Here is a 21207-nt window from a genome sequence, read left to right on the forward strand (position 1 = left end):
TGCCTCCATTTCAACACATCAAATACATTACACACATTAAAACAGTTAGTGTCATATCTTCCAAGGAACATAGGTTTATATCTCTAATCAGATTACTCACATCAACAAACTAACACACCCAGTTTTAAAGTTTTCTTTTGCAATTCCTACTCATCCCTGTTGTTATGTGAGAATGTCATGATCCAACATCCACCCACCCGACGTGTCTCACTATAAAAGCACACATTAGGACGCAGCTGAACTTTCAGTAAACACATTTGAAGAACAGTCAGGTGTGTGCAGGACTGACAATGTATTGGTTGGCTCTAATATGGATATAAAAACCTTCTGCTTCCTCATTACCTTGGTAAGAGCTAATAATTGCTATCTTTTTCTAACTAAGATAGATTTCATGAATATTTGAACATAATAGTACATTTAATATAAATCTACTTCATTTCTAAGTTAGCTTTCCTGTAATATAATTCTCTCAATGTATTTTGTGGTTCTGTTAACTTGTATGAAAGTTATTGCAATGTTTTACAAAAGTCACATAAGCTTATGCAATATGCGCAGTGTCTTGGAATCCAGAGGTTAACATCAGATATATCGCGGCGGCAAAAAAGAGCCTGGATCATAGAAACCTTTACTATTGATGAAGGCTTTGATGGACCTTTTCCACATTATGTGGGAAGTGTGAGTAATGCTAGAGATAAAAATCTATGTCAGGATAAAGGAGGATCACTGTGAAAGAAAACTGCTAATGGTGTTTCTTGCAATCTAGATTAACATCGACCCAAACATAAGTCTTTTTGAAATACATGGTCCAGGTGTTGACAAGGAACCTCTGAACTTATTCAAAATTGACAACAAAGCAAAGATGTGGATCATGTACCCTGTGGACCGTGAGGAATATAACATTTTAAAGGTGATGAAGAAAACAACACATTGGAGCAATGTCTTGTTAAAAGTTTAACTGCATATTTTTGTGTGTTTTTGTGTGCTTAGGTTATAGAACAACATCTGATGATTTATTGTATTTTGTGTTTCAGCTGATATTTCAGGCATATAATAAAGAAAAGGTTCTATTAAATACACGATTGACAATTGTCATTGTCATTGATGACACAAATGACAACGAACCAAAATTTGGCAATCAGACATATGAGGTTACCATAGAAAGTACACCATTACAAGGTAAGATTCTAATTTGGAACAATTTACTGTTTGTGGACTTTATTATGCTACTGAAAAGAAATTACATTTATTTCATAGTTACCAAAAGTGAAAGTATAACAGATCTCACTTTATGATATCTGGCAGGTACCGCTTTGATTAATGTTACAGCAATAGATCATGACAGCACTGAGGAGAACAGCAAATTTAGCTTCAGTATAGAGTCAGTCACTCCGACTCCACAGAACTTTCAATTATTTATAAATAAGGAGCCTGATTCTGGAAAGGGGACCATCTCATTTAAAGGATGTCTGGACCATGAGGTGAGAGCAATCATAATTTGATCAATTTATTTCAAAATACAACACTTAATCTTTGGTTCAGATGATAGTTGATTATTATGTACAGTTGCTGTAGTTTTTGGCACATTGTAGAGATTTGGTTATCCTCAGAAATGAAAGCAAATAACCAAGTCTGACCACTGACAAGAACGAAATTAAAATGTATTCCTTAAAAACATTAGGCTTAGACTTAGTAACAAAAATGAATCTAACAAATCTTTCACTCAGATATACAACAAGATTTGCTGGTGGCTAATTATAAATGCTTCACATTTTAGGGCTAAAGTTATTTGATCATATTTGTGACTGTGGCTGCTTTTCTACTAACTTGCTGTTCTCTGCCTGACCACTTTTTAAAGAATATTTTTGGACTGGGATAAACAGAAAGGGTTGAGCAGGAAATAATGCACAAAAGTCAATTTGTACGGACACAAATTTAAAATGGATCTTTAAGCAAATTGTTAGCAGACTGTTACAACGATACAAAATAAATACATTTCTTTTTTACAGTAAAATCTTCAATGTTTTTTTCATAAGTTTCCTTTTTAAACCCACCGCTCTTAAATAAAAAAAAATCGTACCAGAGCATTTGGGCTAAAGAATGTTTCCAAACAGATTTGAATCAGTTTGTACAACCGAATCAACTTGTGTCCAAGACAACTAATATTTATTAATAAGAGTTTAGCCCTGGCAGAGAATTTATAGAGGGAGGTAAACATTAGGGTGATGGCAAATCAGCCTATAAACTCAAACACATAATGAAATGTGAATAAAAAAAAATTTATTTATTTAAAAATCAATACAGTACAGTAGAAACTGTTTTCCTTAAATATAATAATAGTAAAAGGCAAACACCCGCAACGCTCAGGTAAAGAGCAATTTTTTTTTTTTTACATAAAAGCTAATTTATGAAGCTAGAAGGAAAATAAACCTAAAGCATCAGCATATGATCTTCACAGATGTACTTTAAACTGAATGTTCTGTTCAACCCTTAGAAAGCACAGAAATACACCCTCATTGTGAAAGCCACAGACCATGGTCAACCAAGACCCCTTTCAAGTTCCACCACTGTGATAATCAATATAGAAGACGGAAACAGACACCTTCCAGTGTTCACAAATGAAAAAGTAAGGATGTACAAATTTGATACATAAATTTAGCTGTGACATTTAAAACCATTTAATATGCAATATATAACTTTTTTAACTCCACAGAGCCAAGCAAGTGTGAAAGAAGGACAGGAAGACGTTCTCATTTCACGTCTGCATGTTATAGACAAAGACACCAAAGGTACAAAGGCCTGGAAAGCAAAATATAAAATCCAAGGAGATAAAAGCAACAACTTCAGAATTGTTACTGATCCTGATACAAACGATGGTCTACTGTATGTGGAAAAGGTACCGTTCTTCTGGTCATACCAACAGTGCACTGAACACCTTGCTTTCAAATGTCTTGTTCAATGTGGATTTGAAAATACATATTGTGCTATAGAGACTGGTGAAATGCAGATTGTACCCTGCCTCTTACATGTTGAATGTTTGGATAAGTCTGTCTTTGAAATTGATATCAGTCTTATTTACATGAAGCATGGTAGAAAATAAGTTCCCAGTATTCGCATTTTGTGCTGCTGGATCATAACTCTGTCAGTAGAGCTTTAAAATCTGAAACTAAAGAAAAGTGGAACGGGACAAAAAATAGGGTGGGCAGTTTTTTGAAATACTAACATTTAAACTCAAACAGCAGCTGATCAAATGTTTAAGACCAGTAGACCTAACAAGTAAAAAAAAACTGAAATTGTTCATCACTTAAAAAATTTGTTCAGGCTTCCTTGATTCAAATGTTCCAATGGGATTTCAATAACAGGTGGTGGAGACAGGGCCAAATGCTGTCTTAAGGTTGTTGGGGTGCATTCCAGATCAGTAATGGCATTAATTTGGGTCAAGGAACGGCCTGTCTTCACATAAAGCCTGTCGGATCCTCCAGCTCCGAGCCGTTCTTTAGAGTTTCTTACGTTTTGAGAGGCCTCTAATGTGCTTTTTAAGCATCGTACTACTTTAAAAGACTGAAAAGCTCTACTGCCTTAGCCATAAGGGGCAATGAAAGAATGAATGCCTGACAAAAAAAGCACATAGAAACCAGTCATATGTATAGATTTGGACTTTTGAAATCAAGTGGTCTTAAGCTATGGATCAGCTGTAAAACAGCTTGTTGGAGTTTAAATGCAGTTTTCAATCATTTACCTACTCCTTTTTTTTTTACAAGCATTTCTTCCCAAATCTGAAGATTTTGTTCAGGATTGTCAAGACGGGCTGCCATTGCCTAATCGTCAAACTGAATATTTTTAGTTGCCACAATAATATGAATGTATACTTTTTATTTTCTTAAACTAAAATAAAAGATACTTTTTTATTCATACCACTGTGTTTAAAGAAGTTCCTGGCTGCAGTCTGCTAAAGTACTTTTGTGTCTATTTGTGTATGTGCACGCAAGCTGAAAGGGTCTAAAATATGGGAGTACTTCAAGAGGTTTGGAAGTTCTGTAACGTTTCTTTCTGAACCGCTGCCACAACAGCACGATGCATAATGAGCATCTGATGGCACCTAAAGGTTAATAATGAGCTGACAAAATAAACAAATTGAAAGACTTTTTGATCCACATGTAGTTGATTAACACTGTGCCTGCAAGTGTTAAGGAGTACTTTGTGCATTCTTCTGTCAAGTTTACTTTATCCCATTTTAATCACATTAAATTGTGTAAGTAATGTTAATATCTAAATGGAACACAATTAAGCTATACAATGAAACATGTGTGATTGCACACATGAAAACATTTAAAATCTTTGTTTTCATCTTATTTCATTGATAGGAATAAATGCGAAAATTAATGTACAAACTAAATAAATAAGGCAAATTTAAGGGTTTCTATTAATTAATCCAAAAGTTAAATAATTGAAAGAAAAAAATAAATAAATCGGCAGCACTACACAAGACAATTCAAAATGTTCAACATTTTCACTGCACTTTTTAAATATCCAACAGTCAACAAACTTTTATTAAATTGTTGTCAAAAGATTACCTTTGCATATTTACTGCTTTTACAGAAGCTCGACTATGAGGATGATCCTGTGAAGAACATCAACATAACTTCAGAGAATGAGATTCTCTATTTTATTTGCAAAGTGATTGATCGCAACACTGCTGGTCTTTGGAAGATAAACACTATTATTCGTAGTCCTTTCAGCGTGGCACAAAGTGGGACTAGAGCAGAGGAAACATCACGTTTATCCACCCATCACCTGACAGTGACTGTAGAAGATGTCAATGAGGCCCCTGTCTTTGATCCGCCTAACAAAACTATTTCTGTGTTTGAGGACGTTGCTTTGGGCTTTTATTTGGAGACATTTACAGCTAAAGACCCTGATATTGGTGCAGCAAGCACAATTAGGTACGTTGTGATGATATTACATGGCTGTGTTTAAATAGTACAGCACTGGGCTTTTAGCATGTTGAGGGTAACTATGAAAAAACCTGCAATGTGTTCCAGATACATAATAGGAGAAGATCCGGCTGGTTGTGTTACAGTGGACTCCAGGACTGGAGAAATAACCACGTCAAAGAGTTTAGACCGAGAGTCACAGTTTGTTAAAGATGGATTGTATGTTGTCCAAATATATGCTGTTGACAACGGTATGACCAGAAAAAGTATAAATACTTCATAATGTTTAACCACAGTGGCAATGTTCACTAAAAATGTAAAATGCATATATTTGCACAAGGTGAACCGCCCCAGACCGGCACAGCAACGCTTAGCATCAAGATTATGGACGTAAATGACAATGCTCCATCTTTGGACAAAAACATCATTGATATGTGCCAAAGTGATAGAATCTCATCGGTCAATGTCACAGCTTTAGACCCAGATGAAGAACCATCCAGTGGGCCTTTCTTGTTCAAACTTCTCGGAGATGTTAAGAACAAGTGGAGGATTGACCCTGAAAAAGGTGAGCTCTACACTAAACACATGCAGGTCAACAGAAACAAAATGTTTCAATTCAAGTTGGTGAAATAAAAAGAAATGTTGGGTCATATTACCGACTACGTTTTTGTTTTGGATATTCAGGTTATTCGTTCAAGCTTGTGAAAGAACACAACGTTTCACAAAATGCAATGTTTTTGGGACATCATAAGCTGCAGCTAGAAGTGTCAGATCTTCAAGGAAAAACAGCTGTCCACAGCCTGTTGATTTATGTGTGCAAGTGTTTCAAAACAACAAGGCCAGACTGCCGACTCCATAAAGACACTGGATCCAGATTGGGATCAGAAGCTCTGGGAATTTTACTTTTAAGCATGACACTGCTCACAGGTAGGACTAAATCCAAATTATTAAAGTAAAAAAAAACTAAATATATATATCTGACTGACTGACTGACTGATGACTGACTGGATATATATCTTTGGATATATATATGGTTTGTTTGTGTCTCCGGTCTTTAGGTTTGCTGCTTTTATCTTTTCGGATGTCATGCAAGCCTGAAAAGGTGCCATTTCCAGATGACAATGTTGAGCAATATTTAATGAAGAGCAACACAGAGGAACCAGGAACCGATTGTGAAGTATTTTTTTTTTTTTTTCATTTTAAGTCAAACCTACTTGCTTACTATAGTATAGTTCACCTAAAAAACATACTGTAAACTGAAACCTTTGTATGTGTTTAAGTTGCCCTTAGTGTTTCTACAAAGCAAACATAATGGACAACTGACGCAGACATCTCAAGGCATGACACTTAACTTGACACCGGTAAGTGCGACCAAGTGCATATATTAATGCACTTTAACCTAATGCATAACATTTTTATCATGTTTACTGCAACAATTATTTTTTACAACAAATGACCAGGTGCAATCATCAATTGGCCCAATTGGCATGACTCAGAATTGAACTGAACTTTGTAGGAGAAAAAAAAACTGGTTTACTGTACTACTCACAAGTTGACTCACTAGTATCAATTTAATCTTTGAGACAAACAAATCAATGGAACTGATCAAATGAATCTTATAAAGTCTTGGAGAGAAAAAAGGATTGATGTTATTTATGCCTATTGTTCACATACAAGTCCAGTTCTACAACTATCAAGGTGTTAATTTATTACAACACTGACATTTAGGTGTGGACACTAGTTTAATGTTAAAAAGGTCAGATTGGCTTATGATTAGTAAATAGAACAAATATTTTTCGGTTTTACCTGCTTCCGCCATGGTGGTCCTTATTACTGTAGTATTACTGCACTGTTGTTGCTCACAAGGTTTTATTTTACTTTACCCTGCTTGTCTTCTATGAAAAACTTCCCTTCGCCAATCAAATCACATCACATTCTGGCCCTACTCAGCCCCGATGGTACGTGCTCTTGAGCAGGGACCAAGAAAGTTAACACGGGGCAGGAAAAAACAATCATGGAAATGCTTGCAAAACAGGCTGAGTGTAGTGGAACTGGACCGAACAGAGCCCATGGAAAAGGGGCATATCATTCCTTTGTGAGCTAATATTTTATAGAACCACCTTCGCCGCGAAAACAGCTGCAAACTTTTGGGGGGTAGTGCATCAACTTGCACATGTACAGACTGTAATGTGTGCCTACTCTTCTTTGTAAAATATGTCCAGCTCACAGTCTTGCCAGAATTCTTAAGTTAGATTTAAGGTCCGGAGTTTGACGTGGTCATTTTAGCACATACAATGGCTTGTAAAAGTATTCCTACACCTTGAACCTTTACACATATTGTCACATTACAACCACATAAATATATTTTATTGGAATTTTATGTGGAAGACCAACACAAAGTGGTATACAATTGTGAAGTGGTATGAAAATTATACATGATTTATGTTGGGTTTTTTTTACAAATAAAAAACTGAAAGGTGCGGTGTGCAAATGTATTCAGCCCCCTTTACTCTGAGTGCAAGCAATTGCCTTCAGAAGTTGCGTATGCGGAGTAGAGCCGCTGCTCCTCCACATTGAGAGGAGCCAGTTGAGGTGGCTCGGGCATCTATACCGGATGCCTCCTGGACGCCTTCCTCGGGAGGTGTTCCAGGCACGTCCCACCGGGAGGAGGCCCAGGGGACGGCCCAGGACACGCTGGAGGGACTATGTCTCTCGGCTGGCCTGGGAACGCCTTGGGCTCCCCCTGGAGGAGCTGGAGGAGGTGTCTGGAGAGAGGGACGTCTGGGCGTCTCTGCTGAGTCTGCTGCCCCCGCAACCCGGTCCTGGATAAGCGGAAGACGACGAACGAACGAACGAACGAACGAACATTTCATTGTAGCTCTGGCTGCATGTGTGGGTGCGTTGTCATGCTGGGACGTGAACCTCAGCTCTAGTTTTGTCTTTCCTAGTTTCACAGTGGGGATAGTGTTGAGAGGAATATGAATCTTTAGCCATAGCTTTCTCCATTTAGAACAAACAGTTTAGTTTTGGTCTCATCTGACCCGAGTGCCTTCTTCACCAAGTTTGCTTTTTGCCACATGACTTGTGGCAAGAATATGCAAATGAGTTTTTGTGGCTGTCTTTCAACAATTCTTTTTATTTTTCATGTCATTTTTCCATAAAGTTTGAATTTGTGGAGTGCACGACCAATAGTTGTCCTGTCAACAGCTTTTTCCCACCACAGCTGTGGATGGGAAAAAGCTGTATCTCCTCCTCAGTTGCCATGTCTTGGTAGGTTTGCATGTGTCCAATACTTTTTTCATTGTCAGATGATGGATTGAACATTGCTATGTGAGATGTTAAATGGATATTATTTTTTACCCTGCTTTAAACTTGCTCCCAGCTTTATTCCTGATCCGTCTGGCTGTCTTCATGTTATTTGTTCACAAATGTTCTCTGGCAAATTCTCTGAGGCCTTCTCAGAACAGGAGTATATACCCTGAGATTATATTACACAAAGGTGAACCTTTGAAAATCACACAGGTTTTCTTTCAGCTTCACAATTATGCACTACATATGCTCGGTCTATCAAATTCTATCCCAATAAAATACACTGGCGTTTGTGATAATAATATGACAAAATGTAAAAAGGTTTCAGGGGGAATGAACACTTTTGCTAGTCATGTATCATCCTTGTTTACAACGCAATGGCATTTTAAGAGCATTTCTATCAGCCTCTACATTTCCATGTTTGGAGAAGTTCTTTGTGAATTTTGCTGTGCAGATGCAAGTTTTTAAATTTTTTTATGTTTTACTTGACAAATGAAAATTGATTAAAATATCATTGATCATTAATTGCAAATTATGTTCAGGTATTAGTCGAAGTTAACTCACAAATGAGCCAGAATGAGAGCTGCCAGGAAAAAACAATCCTAGGGAAAAGGTCTTCTGTGAAGGTACTTATACTATAATTATTATTGTTCTTTTTCCTGGTCACTGTTTTTATAATACATAAATGTAGTTATTTAAACAAATAAAAACAGTTTTGCTGAGAATGTTTTAATGTGTTTCTGTTTTAATGTTTCATTGTCAAGTCAATGCAAGAGCAGTGGATGATTTTGCATGGATCTTCTTTAACCATGAAGAAGAGACATCAGCAACAAGAACGGAAGAATGTTAACAGGGTATGGCAGCATAATTCTATTTACTTCCAAATGTGCACCATAATGCTTTATAAATAGTTAACCTACAGAGAATATAAAAAGTGTTCGTGCCCCTGTTAAAATGCCATTTGTGTGTATTTTTAGGAGAATAGAAATATGCTATTTGAATAAGTTAGCACACCTGTAAACTTTGCCTGTAGCATAGTTAAACTAATACTTTGTTAAGGCACCTTTGGATCCTTCTAAGTCAGGGAAGTGTCAGCAGGTAAAATTAACTAAAGCTGGTGGAAATTCGTCCTCACGCTTTAGTAAACTGTGCTCTTGGTTTTGCAATCTGTGCACACAGATTACTCAGTGACATCTGTCGAGTTCGGGCGTGTTCGGACACCTTAGTCTGAACAAGTCATGGCAGTGCTTTTAAGTTTATATATAACAACAGATCCACTGAACTAACCTCGCAAGTGTGGGCCATGCAACCAAACTCTCATCATCCTAATGCAAAACCCCATCATCCTCTCATTTAGTCTGCATACTTATAATAAAATGTAAATAAAAGTTTTACCTTTTTCCCTTCCAAACGTTATGTGTGGGGAAAAAAAACACAGCATCACCATAAGATTATCATACCTATTGTCAAACCTGTTGGAAAAAGCATCAAGCTTTTAGGATTGCTTTGTTCAGTTATAATTTGGATTTCTTGGTAAAGTTGGAAGAAATAATGAACGGTTCAAAATCATACTCAGTTACAGCCAACAAGTTTGTGGGTCAGCTAGAATGCAGAAGATTTTATTTTTCAGTATCACAAAGTACAAGCATATATCCAAAGCTGAGATCCAAATGCAATCAAACAGTCTAAATCGGAAGAAGACTTGTAATAGATGCAATCTGAAAGACTGAAAGAGCGCAATGTGTGAAATGCTGGCAGATTTGAATGAATGACATAACTGAATCAAAAGAACATTCAACTAGAAATCAAATTAAAGGTGGGCATACTTATGAAACCAGGTTAATGCAACTTTTATGTTTTTCCCTAAAAATATATATATTTTTTTGTTGAATTGTACATCTGTGTACAGCTGTGCTGCAGTGAATATTAGAAAAGTTTTAAAATTGGTATTATTTCTTCAAATCAGAGAAAATTGACAGTTATTCAGGGGAGTGTACAATTGTTTTAATCCCCTGTATACATTAATACAAACAATCTAATTTAATCAGTCATTTATTGTATTCTTTTTACTGAAACACAATTGTCTAATTCTCTTCTTCAACTTTAAAGGTTTGGATTCAACAAAGCCAACATGTTCATGACATTCTAATAAACGATTTACTGAAAATAAAACTACTCACATTAGAGGCCCAAGGCAAGGACCTGGGTGATTATGAACCTGTCAGGTACAGTGACGAGGGAGGCTCAGAACATAGCTTTGAACTGGATGTCCTCTCCATCCCTGGAGATCCCTTTGACCAAGACATGGTACTGGACAACAGGTTTTTACCTCTGGCCTCAATCTGTTCGCCTGACATCACTGCCCAAAGCACAAAAACTTACTTTTCTAAGGTTTGGACACAGGAGGACTGATTTTCTTCATGTACCTAATTTCTGGTTTCTTGATTTGTCATGCAAGCAATCTTGAAGGATGGGAAACCAAGCATACTGTAGGTTATTTAGGTTAAGCAGCCTGAAAACAAAACCAAATATGTAAAAAAAAAAACACTTTTTGATGCAATTGTGTACTAAACATATGGAAGAGCCTAATAAGCAGCATTGTATATATCATCTACTTTCTGCTAAGGAACTTAAAAATCAAATTGTAAAATAAATTGTGAAAACTGGGGACTGTGGAAATGTATGCATAAAATCTAAATCAAGTAAATTTATTGGTTATCTATTTTTGAGGTAGTTTATTTTTCATGGTTGAACAGTTTGCAGCTACATGTGTTTTACTTATGTGTTTATAACCATTGTAAAAAAATAAATATTTGAAACCAGTGGATCAACTGTCTGTTTCGTACTTGGGTATGGAGGAGCAATGACAACTTTGACAGCTTCTGTTTCATCCAAATGTGTTCTTGAAGATCATGCCAGCATGCCTAAAAAACATAATATAAGAGATAGTATCCCAAAAAAGATCAAAGTAAATAAATACATGTCTCCTTAGATGCTGCAAAAGATTGAGAGGCTTCAAAAAGTTAGACCACTGATGATCAACACTAGTCCAACCAAAATCAACAGTTTTATATAAGAAAGTAAATAATAAAAATGTATTCTGAGGATGGAACAGTCAAAAAAACCAAATGTATTGTTTAAACATTTCTGTTCTGTCCTGCTTTGGCTCATTATAATAATACCTTGGGAATTTGCACACATAAATAAAGCCTCTGCCGATATTGGCCTATGGGTCCCAAAAGTTATGTCCCAGATCTGATTGTCCTCACGTAACAGAAATGCCCCATGATAATAGCCTGCATACGTTTGTTGCAAGACAAGAGTGGGTACAAAGTGGGACCCATATACACTAAGACCTACATAGAGTTCTTAACTGGTTTTGCTGATATAGATTGTGGTTAGTAAACCAAAATAGGCCCCATTCAAGAAGCTCATTGGGAGCACAGGTCCACTTTGTGTCCATCCAAAGTCAGCAAAATTCTTATAGGGCCCACATGCACATGCAAGCTGCGGTTCTCCCTCCTCAAACGCTCTTTAGTTGCACTCTTTGAATCTACCTTCAATAACATTTAACCCCACCAACCCTATTATCCTCTCATTTTGGTCTGCACAAGCTACTTAAAAAATTCTAAAGCGTTAACAAAATATACGTTATTCTCTATGATACAAATAAAGACAGTTCTCCTTACCAAGAGAGCTTATTTAAAGTGAGGTTTTGTATGAAGCGACGGCATGTGGCTGCTTTCACTTTGTACATAAGTTTGTAAAACTCTTTATGGTGACGCACCTCCTGGAAAAGCAAACAGCAAAAGTCAAGATTTTTGCCAAAAACTATGACGTTTTTTTCAGTTAATGAATCTTATTTACGGTCAAATTCTAAAAAGGTTGGTTTAGGTTAACTGAGCAAACCTCGGGATAGATTAGGCTTTAGACTTTTAAGTTTAAATGTCAATGGTGAATGTTATTGCATTTACCATATAACAGGATTAATAAGCAGCATTAAAATTGATTAGTTCGTACAATGTATGCAAACTATTTTTCTCAGAGGCGCATCATGGGGACTCAGCCTGCGGTGTAAAGTCGGTTTTCGTGGCTGTTAGTAAACCTTCGTTGGTTAATCGGCTGTCGGCACGTTAATTTTAAACAGCAACCACCTGTCTGTTCCATGCTCAGGACTCGGATGGTTTCAGCAACATACCGCCCTCTAGTGGTTGAACCATTTCTATTCCTGCACGAGAATCGTGCCTAAAGTTTAATGCTGAGCACTTAAGTTCACATAAAATCTAAATTTGTACACATAATGCATATCTGCTCTATAAATTAGAATATAAATACAAACGAGGAAGTTTTATTGTTACTGTTGTTATTGTTATTGGCCCTGCGTGGAAGTAGCTTCGATTGAGGGCGTTTTAGTGGCATGAGCTGTTGTGAAAATGTGTCCTAGGAAATATTACCATTCGTTTGTTTTTACCATTTTCAACTTTAAGAGTCTAGGCAAGGCAAGATTACGCATACAGCACCATTCATCAAAAAGATGATTCAAAGAGCTTTAGGGAAGAAAAAGGAAGTTAAAGAAAAAATACAAACAAGACAAGGAATATGTTTAGAATAACTGTAAAATGTAACAAAACGGGGAAAAAAAAAAAACCCATCAAAATGCAAATTTAAAACATAAATAGCAAGAAACCATAAAAATGGACTGATGAAATGAGATTTGCCCTATGTGAAAAGGTCATCTAAACAAGTTTTCTATCCTAATGAGAAGGAGCCAATAGTTTCTGCACAACTCAGGCTTTCCTCGCAGTGCTGAGCTGCACATACATATAACATAAAAGGTGCTAACACCAAGGCCCATGAACACATGTTTTATAGGCCAATATGATATTTTTTTTTAAGATAAGAATGATCTAAAACTCTTTCAGGTTTAAAATCATTCAAGTACCGGTCTTACAACTCAAGATTTAGCAAGCAAAGACAATTAATTCTAACTCTTTAGGTTTAGGTCCTTCAGTGTTTGCAGTAACATGTTACATATTTTGGCATTTTTATTTCTTGACAAGATTTTTTCAATCAAAGACATGACAAGTGTTTTCAGCTAAGCATTTTGATGCAGAGAGAATAAATCAGAAGTATTTCTGAATTGAATTTAAAAGGTCAAGCCAAGTAAATTTTATTATACCAAAGGGGCAATTTGTAGTGCAAACAGCAGTGAAAACATAAAAACCAGCTGCAACACAAACACTTCTCACAATGTGGACCTGGAATTGAGCAGGCTAATGGCAGCGGGGATAAAGGATTTTTTCAGTCTGTTCTTCTTACAATATGCCATTTTGTATCTCTGTCCTGATGGTAAAAGGAAGACTTCTGCCCACAGAGGATGGCTTGGATCAGCCAAATGATCCTAGCTTTCCTTAAGGACCTAGAATGATCCCTCAAGTCATTACGAGATATGACAGCAATTTTACTGCGAACTTTGCCAATACTTTGCAGGCGATTCCTATTTTTGATGGGAGGTGACCCGTACCAACAAATAAAAGCAAAAGTAAGAACAGATTCAATAAACCACAAATAAAACATCTACATAAAAACAGAGCTGACATTAAAAGCACAAAACTTACAATAAAAGTGCCTATGCTGTTGTGCTTTCTTTACCACACAATCTAATAGTGACTCAAAACTCACAGTTTTATCAATGATTACTCCCAGGTATTTATACTGTGGCACCATCTCCACTGTTTGGTCATTGATCATCACGGGAGAGATCAGTGTGGGGATTTTCCAAAAGTCAATGCACATTTCTTGTTTTATTGACATTATTTAAAAAGAATTCTTCACACAAGTTTAAAAGGTCATAGACAACCAAGCCATGATGAGAGATTTCTCTGAACATGGCTAAGGTGTCTATGAAACCAAGGTGAAAATCATGCTATATAGATTCATTACACACACACACACACAGAGTGATATGTCTCCAGCATTTATTTTTGTAAAACTTACAATTCAGTTTCGCAGTTGCCCAGCAGTCAATAACACCGTACAAAAGGAAAGCAATCAACATAACTGACATTGCCAAAGAAGCTGGCTGTTTACTAAATGCTTTAGGTGAATATACAGATGGAAAACTGAGTGGAAGGAAAAACTGTGGTATAAAAATGCACAGAAACAATAGAGATAACTGCAGCCACAAGAGAACTGCGGAGGAACAAACACTACATGAGGATACTTTTAGAAGCTGAAAATTCTGTTTTAAAAACTATTTTTAGGGGTCTTAAAGTGTTGAAACTGAATTTATATTAATTAGTTCTATTACTATTTTCCCTATATCATTCTGTAAGCATGAATCTATAGAATTGCACTTTTTTAAATTGAATTACTAAAATAAATGACCTTTTCTTTGATATTCTAATGTATTAAAATGCACTGTAAATGTTTTTTGACTGTAGTTTGTACATGAAGCAATATTTCAATAGGACACCAAATCTAGATTTTTGTTGTTTATTTATAAGAAATTTAAATACAAAAACATTGACCAGGTATTATATTTGTCTTCTACCACCTAATTGGTTCGACTCCCCTGCTGCCGTCTCCTTGGAGGTAGCCATCGTATAGCTCTCTAAGGTGGAGGATGAGCTCCTCAGTATTTTGTCCTGTCAGAGCAGACACGGGGATGACCCGCTGTGTAACCTGGCTCTTCAAGGTCTCCAGCTTCTCCCGGGCCTCTGGTAGATCCATTTTATTGGCAACAATGGCCCGAGGCCGCTGGGACAGACCAGGCTCATACTGCTCCAGTTCATAAAACAAGTGTTGCAGCTGGGTCCAGGGCTCTGCCGCCGACAGGTCGAGGACGAAGAGGAGGAAGCGACAGCGCTCAATGTGACGTAAGAAGGAGATCCCCAGGCCTCGATTCAAATGGGCTCCTCGAATGATGCCTGGGATGTCAGCAACTGCACATAGAGACAGTAAAATCATCATTAGTTCCAAAAAATGCTGCTGAAATAACTGAAATCTTATCATAAATTTGTGTTTGCTTGAGTAAATTACTGCTTTCCTAAAGATAAGTACCTGCAACTTGCTCATGATCCCTGTATTCAACGATTCCTACATGTGGATTGAGTGTTGTAAAGGGGTAGGAAGCAACAGCCGGTCTGGCATTGGAGATGGCTCTTAACAGTGATGATTTGCCAGCATTTGGAAAGCCAACCTGAAAACATAAAAAAACAAAAATGATGTTCTATACACGTAAAACTGAAAGGCAATACGTGAAGTGTTTTCTTCCCACCAGTCCAGCATGGGCCATGGTGCGTAGCTCCAGCTGAAGAACTCGATCCTGGCCTGCCATACCCGGGGTTGCCATCATAGGCGCCCGGTTCTCATTTGACAGAAAGAACCGATTACCCTTCCCACCGGCACCTCCGAATACTGCCAAATACTCCTGGCCATGCTCAGTAAGGTCCGTTATGGTTGTACCTTGCTCCTTCACCACAGTTCCTACTGGTACCTTTAGTAAGGAATAACACAGTAGAGGTTAAGAGAGGCCAGAAACAGATCAAAACAAAGATTTATAAGCTGTTTATGATAAAATGTATTGACTCACAGAAATGTAGCTTGTGTTGCCATTTCGACCGTAACAGTTCTTGTTGCCCCCCGACTGCCCATCCTCTGCTTTGTAAACTGGAATCACTTGGGCCAATGATTTCACAAACCGATTGGCTGAAAGCATAAAAAATAAAAAGTATGAATGAAAGCACATTCAGTGTTGATGAATTTTTGAAATCTCTGTAAATTATTTCACCTTTATGGCTATTTTTGCTTAAGTAATTCCCAATTGCTTTGAATTTTGACAAAATCTATTAACAGTTCACTAAAGGCACATACAACCTTTTTGAATTGTTTTCTATTGTGGAAGAAATTGGTCATTAACCTGATAAAAAGTCTTGTTTGTTTTCCCAGGTTTTTACACATTACAGTGTTGGGTCCAGCCATGGATTACATTTAAAGGCCAGTTTCATTCTTTCTGGAATTTTCAAAATAAATCACAGTAACCTACTCCCAACTCAGCCCAGGAACAGGAGGAGTAACAGTGGACTTCCCGTTACGTCCCTGATCCAATAAAAACCCTGCGTTCCATACAGAAGTCCAGCAGTCAGTCACTGACACTCTTCAGAAGTAGGGTAAGCCACAAAAAGTCGTTACAGAGGTAGTATGTTCACAGAGGGCTATATAGAAGCTAATTAATGGAAAGTTGAGTGGTAGGAAAAAGTGTGGAAGAAAAATGTGCACAAGCAACAGGCCTAATGACAGCCTTAAGAGGATTGTAAAGCAAAGCTCATTCAACAATTTGTGACACATTCCCAAGGTGTGGTTAGGATCTATTAAGCTCCTTTTCATATTTCCAACTAGATAGCTAGGTTGTCATATTAAGGATGTACAATTTTTGTTGAAGATGAGAGGAATGACTGACTTACCCTTTATAATGATGCTTCCTCCATCGCCTCCGTTCCCTCCATCTGGCCCGCCCCATTCTTTACGGGGTTCGCTGTGAAAGCTGCAGGCACCTTTACCCCCTGAACCGGCAACTAACTTCACACGCCGATAGTCCACAAAGTGACGGGTCTGTGGGTGACACAATGAAAAGTTTGACTGAATACAAATAATATTTCCTCTGATTATTGAGAAATAAATATGACATGCCATCTTTTAATTAACATGTAAATAAAAAACGTTATTTTTTTTTAAATTAAAACACGTTTTGTTTTATTATAATTTCACAAATGCCCGTCTCATTCAGAAACAAACTAATTGGTTGAATGAAAATTATTTTAAATCTAAATCTGCATGGGCATGAATAATTTGGAGCTTAACTGTACAATGCACCGAATTTTAAGTACTGATTAATAATATTTAGAAGTAATGCTTTGCACAAAAGATGTTGAATAAACTGCTCTTCCATCAGGTAAAAATTAGGCACATAGTAAAACTGAAGAAAACATTTTAGTTTCAACTAAAGCGTGAAAAGTAGAGCTTCTTTATAATATACGGTGAGTTTGCATATAAAAATACTGTGTGGTAAACACTGCTTTCATATCTAGGCCAGATCCTCACAGTTTACAGAGGAGAAACTTTTTAAACGAGCTAAAACTGACAACGACATCAACACATTACTGAATCAGACACATACCAGTTTCTTTTCAGACATCTCCTTCTTATTGTTTCCCCGAACTTTACCGTGAAGTGCAGTGGAGGTGCAGACCCCTCTGAAACCGCCCCCTATCCGCCTCCACAGCGCTGATTCTGGGGGACAATTTAGACGGAACAAACTCCATGCTTCTTTACTGATGTCCTGTCCTAAACTGCATCTTGAAATTATCTCCGCGGATGGCCAACACACTGCTTTAACTCTCGACAACAGTGCCAACATCGTGTCTTTTTACCATGCTAACACTGAGTTTTAACAAGAAGCTAACGGTGGGTTGATATTGTCAGGTTAACCGTTTTTACGCAACGACCAAGAAAAACAAGAGGCTGAAATAAAAAAAAACATATCTGAGAAAAATATCTTGTAAATTCAAGAGTTGCACAACGTCTTCTAATAGTTTTGATTAGTTCATTAACGTATCATCGTGTCTCAACTGTCAAATTTTCACAGACTGTAAACTAAAGCAACTACGGAACCCGCGAAGGGACATGACAAGACGTTTTCTTCATCGTCTAACATGTGGTTTGCAGTTTATCAATTACTGCCACCTTCAGGCTTTATCCGTCACTACTGGCCTTGTTCCTCTGCAGAGATCATCTGCGTTAGTTTAAAATAACAGTAGGCCTGTCAAGTTTTCTAATCGTCCCATGTCAACTTTCATGTTCAGTTTGTGAGACTGAAGGGTTGTGAGTCTAACCAGGTAGTCAGCAGCACAGGAGCACCACAGGGGACTGTACTCTCACCATTCCTCTTCCACTCTGTACACCTCAGACTTCCAGTACAAGATAGACTCCTGTCATTTGCAGAAATACTCGGATGATTCTGCAGTCGTGGGGTGGATCAGAGATGGACAAGAAGCTGAGTACAGGAAGGTGGTGGACCGCTTTGTGGCATGGTGTGGAAACAATCATCTCATTTTGAACGTGACTAAAACAAAGGAGATGATTGTAGATTTTAAGAGAAACAGGAATAAGTCAAAAACTATTTCTATCATGGGAGAATAAGTGGAGGTGGTGGAGGAGTATAAATACCTCGGTGTTCACCTGGACAACAGACTGGAGTGGAGATGCAACTGTGAAGCCATCTACAAGAAGGGACAGAGCAGACTGTACTTCTTGAGGAAGCTTAGGTCCTTTGGTGTTTGCAGCAAGATGCTGCATATCTTCTATAAGTCTGTTATGGAGAGTGTGATCTCTTCTACCATCATCTGCTGGGGAAGCAGCATCAGAGCCAGGGACTTAAAAAAGCTCAACAAGCTGATAAAGAAGACAGGCTCTGTTCTGAGGACTCCTCTGGAACCTCTGGAGATCATTGTGGAAAGAAAGATTCTTCATAAAATGAAGAACATTATGGAGAACCCTGAGCATTCTCTTCATGAGACTGTCCTACAACAACAGAGTGTCTTCAGTCAGAGGCTTCTTCATATCTGCTGTAAGACGGAGCGCTAAAGGAGATCCTTCCTGCCCACAGCCATCAGCATCTACAACGGCTCTTTGAAGAAACCTTCATAATATGAGCTATAACAACATTTAATTTCCCTTTGGGATTAATAAAGTATTTTTGAATTGAATTGAATTGAATGTATCCCTATAATTCTCATTTATGCTGTGCACACCTTCTCTATCTTTTTTTACTTGATTTAGATCAGAATCACAGTTAATTCATGTAATTTTTTACAACGTACTGTGATGTATTTTTTTCTATTTAATGTCATAGACCAGCACAAAGTGGCAGAAATTAAAACTTGTTTATCACAGATGTTTTTACAAATTAAAATTTCAAAAGTCTTGGTTGCTTTTGCATTCAGCCCCCTTTATTCTAATCCGCCCTAAATTAAATTAAATTCAAACAGCAGTAGTACTTAAAAATTAAATGAAACATTCTGAACTACATTTTTTGGTTTCATCAATGGTCCTTTGCTATGAGTGAACTTTACCCTTCTTGTACCAGTAAATATTATATATATTGCTTGGGTGGATAATAGCATTAAAATTAGATATTGAGTACAATCTCATCTAACCTCATTTAACTTTGTGAAATATTCTATCAGCGGAAAAAAAATAATTAAAGCCTTTATGCTAACAACAGTGTTGACTTAACTGTGTTTTGACATACTGTTTTTTTTGTATTATTTTCTTTTTATTTTATATTTTATTTCATGTGTCAGTTTTAGCTCCAGTTGGGTTGCTTTTAAACAATGTAAAACTGTGATATATGTGTATCTAATTAACATATAATAATAATAATAATAGTAGTAGTAGCAATAGTAAAATAAAGTCAAAAATAACTTTTAAAATTTGGTTAGAAACAGTCAGTCAGTCATTTTCTACCGCTTATTCCATAGTGGGTCGCAGGGGAGCTGGTGCCTATCTCCAGCAGTCTATGGGTGAGAGGCAGGGTACACCCTGGACAGATCGCCAGTCCATCGCAGGGCAACACACAAACAACCATGCACACACTCATTCATACACCTAAGGTCAATTTAGAGTGACCAATTAACCTAACAGGTATGTCTTTGGACTGTGGGAGGAAGCCGGAGTACCCGGTGAGAACCCATGCATGCACAGGGAGAACATGCAAACTCCATGCAGAAAGACCCCAGGCCGGGAATTGAACCCAGGACCTTCTTGCTGCAAGGCAACAGTGCTACCAACTGCGCCACCGTGCAGCCCCTGGTTAGAAACAGTTTTTTAAATTATGTTTATAAACAATAATAAGGGACTTATTCACATGTTCATATGTTTACTGACATACAAATCAGTTTGTTAAGAAATGTATCGAGCAGTGTTGTTTGTTGTGTTGATTGTAGGGAATGATAACCTACATTGAATTCTACTTATATATTCAAGTTTATCAGTCTCATGAAAAATCATTTATCATTCTCAATTCAATCAAACAGAAATCTGAAAAATAAAATACTTTTTAAAATCATTTATTTATGTTATAAATTGTAAGATATTAAGCATAATTTCAAGAAGCAAGTATGAAATTTAAATATTTATAAAAAAAACATTATTCATTTTTAAAAACACACACACTAATCAATTATCTTAATGATTGACTAAAAATAAGAAACAACATAAACAAACAAGCAAATGAACAACATTAAATCTAACATTTGAAGGGAAATATAATGGGGAAATACAAATTCAAAATACTTAAATGTTCTTAAATTTGAATGTATTTTACTCAACTTAACCCCTGTGAAAGTTGAAAAAGGAACAAATTTAAACTGAGCTACTTTTTATCTGAATCTAGAGTCAATGTGACAATTGTCCCAAAAGCATTTAATGTTTTTTGCAAATTTTAGGAACATTTTAAGAGAAAGAAAGAAAATTTAGAAATATTTAAGAATGCATAAACAAGAAGCAAAAGGGAAAGTGGAGTTACAATTATTCTAAGTGATTTTTAAGTGTTAAGTGTCTCTGGAATTGTATTTAATAAAGACAAAACAAACAGAATGAACCTTTTGCATTTATGATTGGGCCATGTTAGTAATTTAAAATTGTATGTAAACTCAGAATCAGAATCAGTTTTATTGCCAAGTTCGTACATACAAACAAGGAATTTGACTCCGGTACACTTCGCTCTCTGGGTTTTTTTTTTTTTTTGCTTTTTTGTTTAATGCGTTTATAAAGTGTTTATAAAACTGTAATATTACCAAATCTAAGGCAACACAGAACAAGTGTATTAATTGATAATAATAAGTATCAAATTAAACTATGGGACCTGTGGATGTTTCTTGAAAAAAACTGCACAACCCATAAACAA

At 36.8% G+C, this 21207-nt stretch overlaps 2 protein-coding genes across 2 annotated transcripts; one reads left to right on the forward strand and one right to left on the reverse strand.

Annotated features, from left to right (window-relative positions):
• The first annotated feature begins 273 nt into the window (after positions 1–273).
• LOC124875205 (cadherin-like protein 26) lies at positions 274–10997 on the forward strand. Its single transcript, XM_047377205.1, has 15 exons — positions 274–346; positions 556–675; positions 764–907; positions 1032–1176; positions 1303–1478; positions 2492–2623; positions 2711–2893; positions 4597–4940; positions 5040–5182; positions 5272–5496; positions 5616–5858; positions 5990–6292; positions 8783–8866; positions 9005–9094; positions 10350–10997. Exons 1-12 carry the CDS (start codon positions 311–313, stop codon positions 6184–6186), a joined length of 2088 nt encoding a protein of 695 aa, XP_047233161.1. The 5' UTR covers positions 274–310; the 3' UTR covers positions 6187–6292; positions 8783–8866; positions 9005–9094; positions 10350–10997.
• A 3204-nt stretch (positions 10998–14201) lies between these two features.
• mtg2 (mitochondrial ribosome-associated GTPase 2) lies at positions 14202–17940 on the reverse strand. The gene is made up of 6 exons (XM_047386712.1): positions 17419–17940; positions 16706–16853; positions 15835–15950; positions 15520–15738; positions 15303–15441; positions 14202–15184 (listed from the first exon to the last, which is right to left on the reverse strand). The coding sequence occupies exons 1-6, from the start codon at positions 17656–17658 to the stop codon at positions 14790–14792; spliced, it is 1257 nt and encodes a 418-aa protein (XP_047242668.1). The 5' UTR covers positions 17659–17940; the 3' UTR covers positions 14202–14789.
• Between the last annotated feature and the right edge of the window lie 3267 nt (positions 17941–21207).

This window comes from Girardinichthys multiradiatus, chromosome 1 (genome assembly GCF_021462225.1).
Source record: "Girardinichthys multiradiatus isolate DD_20200921_A chromosome 1, DD_fGirMul_XY1, whole genome shotgun sequence".
In the NCBI taxonomy this organism is placed as follows: Eukaryota; Metazoa; Chordata; class Actinopteri; order Cyprinodontiformes; family Goodeidae; genus Girardinichthys; species Girardinichthys multiradiatus.

Bases quoted from the DNA above. Each gene is read 5' to 3' on its own strand.
- LOC124875205 (XM_047377205.1), top strand. From the start codon at position 311: ATGGATATAAAAACCTTCTGCTTCCTCATTACCTTG. The intron at 908-1,031 runs GTGATGAAGAAA...TTTGTGTTTCAG, and splicing joins AGGAATATAACATTTTAAAG to CTGATATTTCAGGCATATAA. The intron at 2,624-2,710 runs GTAAGGATGTAC...TTAACTCCACAG, and splicing joins CAGTGTTCACAAATGAAAAA to AGCCAAGCAAGTGTGAAAGA.
- mtg2 (XM_047386712.1), bottom strand. From the start codon at position 17,658: ATGTTGGCACTGTTGTCGAGAGTTAAAGCAGTGTGTTGGCCATCCGCG. The intron at 15,951-16,705 runs GTAAGTCAGTCA...TTATGCTTTCAG, and splicing joins AGGAAGCATCATTATAAAGG to CCAATCGGTTTGTGAAATCA. The intron at 15,185-15,302 runs GTACTTATCTTT...CTCTATGTGCAG, and splicing joins GGATCATGAGCAAGTTGCAG to TTGCTGACATCCCAGGCATC.